Below are 7,175 nucleotides of genomic sequence, written 5' to 3' on the forward strand. Positions count from 1 at the left end.
CTGAGCAGAATCTTGCTCACACAAGTCAATAGCAAAGCTCCCTTTGACTTCACCCCAAATGTGTAAGGAAGGGGAAGAGAGACATGCAGTTAGAGGAAGAATCCCCCATAATTTTAAACTGTAAAATACTGGAGTTAAAAAACAAATGGACAGTCACTTCACAGAGAACCAAGACACCTGTACAGCAGCTGCTTTAATGAGGCAGTGTTCCGGGCAAGTTGTCTATTGGGATGAACTTTGCCTTCTCATTTCAATCCTGAAGCTGACATCTTGGCTTGTAATTATTAACTAACTATCCTGATAGCAAAAGTGTGGCTGCATGCACTTGCTAGAACGCAGAGTGAAACAGTACCCCCGGAAGTTGCTGTGGGATCTACTGAAAATGTCGACCAGGTATCACAAAGCAGCTGCTGACGGCAATCTGGACCTTTTGAAAGAAGCGACCAGAAAAGATCTCAATACTTCAGAAGAAGATGGGATGACACCCACCCTTTTGGCAGCTTATCATGGGCTTCTAGAAGCTCTGGAAGTCATATGCAGCAGAGGGTAAGTAGAATAGGCCTCAACCTCCCAAAGCCCATGAAGCAAAATTACAATGATCATGCAGCATCTTTTAATGCAAATACTGGTGCAAATGGGCAGTTTCTTGCTTTCTAAATTACTTGTTTTCTTGTGGGGGCTTTCAATCTTTATCAGGTGTTACTGCTTCATTTTTTTTTTCCATTGGTTGAGGCCAGTGGTATTCAACTGGCAGGCTGGATTGGGCAGAGAGAGCAAATTAGTCCTGTGCCACTCATCAGGTCCACAGAGCCAGATGGATGGGGCACAACTAGTTTAGACCATAATCATGCAAACCACTCTGTACAAATCAAGCCCCGGTGCACTAGTGTAGACTTACAGGCTTCCATGGTGTCTGAGCCATGTATAGCTTTAGAAACCAGGATGCAGGACTGCTGCTAGTGAGAGCTACAGGAGCTGCCATTTACTTCAATGGAAGTTGGAATACACCCTTAACTTTATAGTTTTGTAAATTCAAATCTCATAACCTCTAGATGATTTTCAGAAGGAAACCAGAAAGAGCTGGATCTAAAATCTAGTGCTATCAAGAGCAGAAAAATCACAAAACTGCTGTTATGCCTGAAAAACAATCTGTGTTTCTGCTGGAGCTGGTAAAATTTCAGGGGAAAAATGCAGAGGAATTAAATAGAGACTAAAGGAGATTTCTCTGACATAGTTTTTCCTCACATTAATTATTAAATGCACCAGCACTACAGATAAATTATAAAAAGGCCATTCCCCTACTCTGGATTCCTTACTGTTTCCTCCAAGTCTTCTCTTTAGTCTATTTCTTATGTGGAGTCTTCCACTGGGGAAAGAAGGGGACTAGAACAGTTTGAATTTTCACTTAGCGAAACCATCAAAGAGTAGAAAACCAAGGAAAGATACATACTTCTTCAGCTGCGTTTTGCCCTTCTACAAAAATAGAAAAAAAAAATGTTCCTTGTACACGGTAAGTGTAATTAGGTAGATGCCCCTCTTAGCTTCCTGATCTAAGGTGTGGCTATAGAAACATCCGACTGCCAATAAAAGAGACCTTTAGACTGCATGACTATTGCTATCACCTTAGGGAAGCAAAAAATGGAAGCCAGATTCTGAACTGATATAAAACAATATGCAACTCCAGTGATGTTACTGAATACATTGGTGATCTGGCTTATAATTTAGGAAAAGATAAAAAGGGAAAGTAACTAGTTAAGAAAAATGAATATAGCAAGAGGTGTTCCCAGGTTCCACGGTCACAGAGCATGAGGATTTCCACAGAGCTATATTCTCTATTCATTAGTTACACAAGTTTATTTAAAATTGGTATCAGCTTGGTACAGGACAGCATCCAAAAGCTTCAAACCTTTATTACAGCTTTCAAGAAATCATCATTCATTTTAACCTGAGGCTCCTTAACTTTGAGAGTCAGAGAAACTGGTCTAAATCTCAGCAGTGTTGGAGTCTCTGGAAGAAGCTGCGTTTTGGAAGATTTTCAAACAAGGCCCCAGGCTGATGAGGCTCTCAAGATTAAAAAATGACTTTCTAATACGTGCCTCTTTTCCTTAAAGCAAAAGGAAGGAACATCCAGTAAGGGAATGACTTGGGAAAACTGGGTTCAGGTCTATGCTCTACCACAGAACTCCTGTGTAACCGCAGGCAAGGCACATTAGCTGCACAAAAGTCTTTGGGTATGCAAGTGCCATTGGCACAAGGGATTTCTAAGACCATACAGCTGCCACATTACTGTGGACACACCTAAACTTCTTACTTATGTATGTATGAATATATTTATGTGATTTATATGCTGCTCTTCCAAAAAAAAAAACAAAAACCACTCAGGACCACTTTCAATCCAAAATAAAACAACACATAAAAACAGAACAAAGTATTACATTGGACAGTGACAGACTAAACCTTCCCCCAAAATACCCCAATCCTTCCACCCCCTGCCTCTCATCCAGGAGAGTCCTCTCCCCCTTCCCATAACATCCCTCTGAAGCTCATCCTTCTCTCTCACCTGGTGGGGTTGTTCCCCAAACCCACTCATTCTCCCCTTCCCCCCAAAGAAAGACATTATTCAGTTTATGACCAGAGATACAATGGCTGCCCCTCCCCCATCCCTGCTGAAGCGTGGATGCCGAAGGGGACCACTGAGTGTTGCCCTTTGGTGGCACCTTCCCAAAGGCACCCTGCAGTCCCTTAAAGCCCATCAGCTGGCTGGGCTCTTCCCCTTTCCTGCTCCAAGTCTCAGTCCTCCCCTGCTCTGGGCTTGGCTTCCAGGGCAGGTGGCAGAGAGATCAGCATCCCCTGAACTGTGAGCTGCTGCAGTCCATGGGGAGCCTGGGAGGCCAGCAGAAAGAGCAGTCTTTAACCATGCAGTCCCTATGAATTTCTGCTTTTCAAATCCCAGGAGTACTTTGGGGGAAGGGTTAGGAATAGAAGCAGTTTAAGCAGCAGCTGAAGAAAAACTATAGCTTCTGCCTGAACCTTACCTAATTATAGTAGACATGGAGACTTAAGGCCTTTATTCCTAATAATTTACTTATTACCCATCATGAAAGTTGCTGTTGCTGCCACACAAACTATGTTCTGAGGCAGTCAAATGCAGAGGTTTCCCACTGTTCCTGCATTTTACTTCAAAGAAAGAAAGGCTAATCACAGTAGCTTTTAAAATACCATGGATGAAATCCCTGTCCCACTGAAAGCAGTGGAAGTTGTGTCATTGATGTAATGAAATATAATTTAGGTCTGGGTCTGGTCCTGCTTCTCTTGAAGTTGATGGTAAAATTCCCTTCATTGTCCAGCTGAGGCACCCCACCACGCTTTTGTTTTCAAGGTGAAGGAGGCAGGCAGGGGGAAAAGAGTGAGTAATCAAATGATGGCCTGTATCAGCAGTAAATTATGACTGAGCCATAACAGGGGTAATAAATTCAACCTGCTAGAAGGGGCAGTATGCACTCATCCATTCCTTGCCCTCTGCTTGGGGTAGGTGAATGAAGCAGCACAGTCCTTGAACCCAAGACCCAAAAAGCCCAAAGGATAAAGGATTTGTTCTTCTGTGTGGTTGAAATGCAACTTTGGCTGCAGGCCCAAAGTGCTAGCTCAGTTTCACAGAGAGAAGTGGTGATGGGACTTGAACTAGAGCGAGATTCAGCCCTGGTGTAAGCAGGTAAAAGTATATTACAGACCATAACCCTCCATCCACATTTCTTCACTAGAACAGCATTTGCTTATCCCAGATTTGAACTTGGCCCTCAATGCATCGTTGTGGCAGGCACTTATGTTTGAGATGTATTTGATGGACCTCACTCTCTCTGATGTTTTGCTCCTTAGTGGCGACCCAGACAAATGTGACATCTGGGGGAACACTCCACTCCATCATGCTGCTTCCAATGGTCATATCCACTGTCTCTCATTCTTGATCAAGTTTGGTGCCAATATATTTGCTCTGGATAATGATATGCGCACTCCGCTGGATGCAGCTGCCAGCAGGGACCAGCATGAATGCGTCAGACTCCTTGACAAAGCTGCTACTGAACAGACCATAATGAATGCCAAGAGGGTCTCCAAACTCAAGGCCCAGGCTCAGAAGAATGCAGAGAAACAAATCAAGGAATGTGAAAAGCGCCAGGAGAAGCACCAACATGAAATGACAAGGAATTATAACAAAGAAAAGCTTGGATCAGTAAATTCTGCCAGAGGCACAGCTTCCAGAATAAAGGTGCCTGATTTCTTTGTTCCCAATACATCAGGCACCTTCTCCAAAAGCCTGAAGAACACCTTCAGAACGAAGGCAAAAAAGAAAGATGAAAACATAGCTGATAAGGATACACAAAAGAGTAGCCAAGAGGAGGAAGGCAAGGCTGCACGTATGGGGGTAATGAATGTATTCAATGAAAAAGATGAGGATGAATTCCTAAATTACTCTAAAGGGAGAAACATTTCTGAAGAGGAAAGCCAACAGGAGCATATGTCAATTTTCCAACGGCCAGGTCTGGGCAAAATTGTGTTTGGAAGAAATTTGGCAGCAGACATAAATGCCGAAGAGATGTCCTGTGAGAAACAAGGAATAACCTTTAAAATATCTGGTGAGTTTTTTCAACAGAGAGGGTCTGAAAATGAAAGTGAGCTAGCCACTGAAAATGATCTTGACGTCCCTTGGAATGAGGAAGAAATTGGTTGGGAAGATGATGAAGCAGAAAGCACTCCTCTTGATGCATTTTTGGCCTCTCAGAATCTGAATGAGTTTGTTCCGGTCTTCCTCAGAGAACAGATTGATTTAGATGCCCTCATGCTATGTTCTGATGAAGATCTACAGAGCATACAAATGCAGCTGGGCCCAAGGAAGAGAGTCCTCAATGCTGTAGATAGAAGGAAACAGGCACTGCAGAATCCTGGAAAAATAGGAGATACTCGCTTATAAACAAGTATGCCCGCTACTATAATTGTGCATTGATTATATTCCACTGTTTCAAAGCCTAGTGCAGGTTTGGTTTTTTTCCAGGCATCATTCAGGGGAAAGGCAAAAAGGTTACCACTTGACTTAAGATGCTCAACATGATCAATAATAATAGGTTCTTTGAACAGACAACTGTAGGCCAACATAAAGACTGTAGATAAGCAACAGGAAAATATGGCTCATGTCAATTCTCTCCGACTTGAAGCTCATGCGAGTTGTATCTTCTTTGGACATGCTGAATTATTTAAATTATTAGCGACTACCACTGATGCTCCATATCATGACAAAAGCCATTTCTGCATTTCAACACCAATGCACAGATGATGTTTACGGTCAGAGCATTTTAGTCTTCTATACCAAATGAAAATAATTTGCAATGCTATGATGGATTGATACAAGTTCCCCTCACTGATACTAATGATATCTAAGAACTATTGCTTCATCCCAGCTCTCAGCTCATTGACTCCAACAGGCTCTGATTGAAAGTAAATAATACTGACTCACAGTAAATGTCATGTCATTATTAGTTAAACTTCTCACTACTCTAGGGATGGTCCTTAGTGAAAGAAAACAAAGGAAGAGAGGTCTAAGTGAGGTGTTTGGTTTGGGCTGTATGCTCTTTTTTCATTCTTACATTCAAAGCAAAGATTATAGATATGATGTCCATAAGCAACCTACCGATTTGGGCACTGGTGGAGTAGTACTTGCATAAGAAAAGCTATGGCTTTCTGTTATCAGTTGTATGTTTCATTTTACCCCCCTTCTGCCTGATCTTTGCTGATGAAAATTAGGCCCCAAGCCCTGCTAATAATATAAATAAACCTAGCATCCAGAGCAAGGAAAATGCTACTGCGCTTTAAAGGGAGGGGTGGGGGGGACAACACCCACACCTTGATCCAAGATGTGGACATTCACCCTTGAGCTCCCCACATTACCAGCAAAGCCCTTTGACCAGAAGTGACTATGTTATGTGGGAAGGCTTTGATTTCAAAGAACAACTTCTCTCTGCCTGTAGGTGCTGAGATGAGAAAACTTCTGCCTACTGGATCCAGTTACTCAGTGGGTTAATGTTTTGAAACGTCAATACTCTTTTCTATTATGCAGCTGTTCTGGAATCCCATGGTGGGCAACTGCAATTCCCAGCACATTAATTAAACCAGACAGCATCCAGTAGGTAATTAACCAAGAAACCCTTGGCTATTGAACAAAGCAAAAAAAAAAAAGCAATGTTTTTTATGTACTTGCAGACACCATTTTAACTGAAAGGCCAAATCCTCTCAACCCTTGTAATTTTGCCTGAGCTCAGACTGCTGGACATAAATGTAGCCTCACCATCCCAGTCCCGATTTACTGGCTAAGCTGTCATCATTTACTTTGCAAGATGACTAAAATCCAATTCCAAATGACCATTTCCACTCACTACTGTATTACCATCCACTTTCTTCTCCGTCTCCCTACCTACACTTGTTATCAGAAGATATGCAGAACTCTTACCACAACATCAACCCAGCTATGAATGATGTCACTAAAGGTGGAACTGCAAAATGGCCACATGCATCAGAAGAGTCGCCAGTTGTCACATGTTAATTTGTTACATATTTTGATTAAAGTCTCAGTAGATATTAATAAACCATCTCTACACTACATTGTGCACTTAAATGAGCATCAAGACTAGACCAGAGTACCATGTGATGCCTGTAATACAACTCTGGGGGCCAGGTTTAAAAGGTAGGCATGTGCTTAAAGCTAGAGGTAGGCATGTTTCAAAATTATCCTAGGCACACAAGTGCCTAACTCCAACTGAAATCAACAGGAGTTAAAGTGCCAGAGTGATTTTGAAAATGCTGCCAATTGCCCAGCAGCATCTTTAGGCACCTCTCTCTTTCAAAAAAGTCTCATCCTGTGCATTTCCACTTGTAAATCTGCTTTATGCTGCTGCCTTTGATGGAGAGAGACAACCCCTAATGGAGGAGGATGGATGCTCCCCAAGAAGCTTACAATCTAAATTGGACAAACCTGGAAAAAAACATGCTCCATGACCATAAAAAACCCAGTCCCCAAATACAGCAGAACTGGCTTGTCTTTTTTCCTTTTACACAGCAAGTGATTAGCTACAAAAGGCAGCCATTTTGACTCTTGGAGTTGAGACACAGGAAAGATAACATGAGACAAA

The 7,175-nt window shown here is 42.3% G+C and overlaps 1 protein-coding gene across 1 annotated transcript; it reads left to right on the forward strand.

The window, feature by feature from the left end:
- Positions 1-319: 319 nt before the first annotated feature.
- Positions 320-6,646, forward strand: ANKS4B (ankyrin repeat and sterile alpha motif domain containing 4B). The gene is made up of 2 exons (XM_090023731.1): positions 320-546; positions 3,877-6,646. Exons 1-2 carry the CDS (start codon positions 320-322, stop codon positions 4,964-4,966), a joined length of 1,317 nt encoding a protein of 438 aa, XP_089879857.1. The 3' UTR covers positions 4,967-6,646.
- The last annotated feature ends 529 nt before the right edge of the window (positions 6,647-7,175 follow it).

Source organism: Crocodylus siamensis, chromosome 12 (assembly GCF_052110815.1).
Source record: "Crocodylus siamensis isolate JL-2025a chromosome 12, ASM5211081v1, whole genome shotgun sequence".
In the NCBI taxonomy this organism is placed as follows: Eukaryota; Metazoa; Chordata; order Crocodylia; family Crocodylidae; genus Crocodylus; species Crocodylus siamensis.

Bases quoted from the DNA above. Each gene is read 5' to 3' on its own strand.
- ANKS4B (XM_090023731.1), top strand. From the start codon at position 320: ATGCACTTGCTAGAACGCAGAGTGAAACAGTACCCCCGGAAGTTGCTG. The intron at 547-3,876 runs GTAAGTAGAATA...TTTGCTCCTTAG, and splicing joins GAAGTCATATGCAGCAGAGG to TGGCGACCCAGACAAATGTG.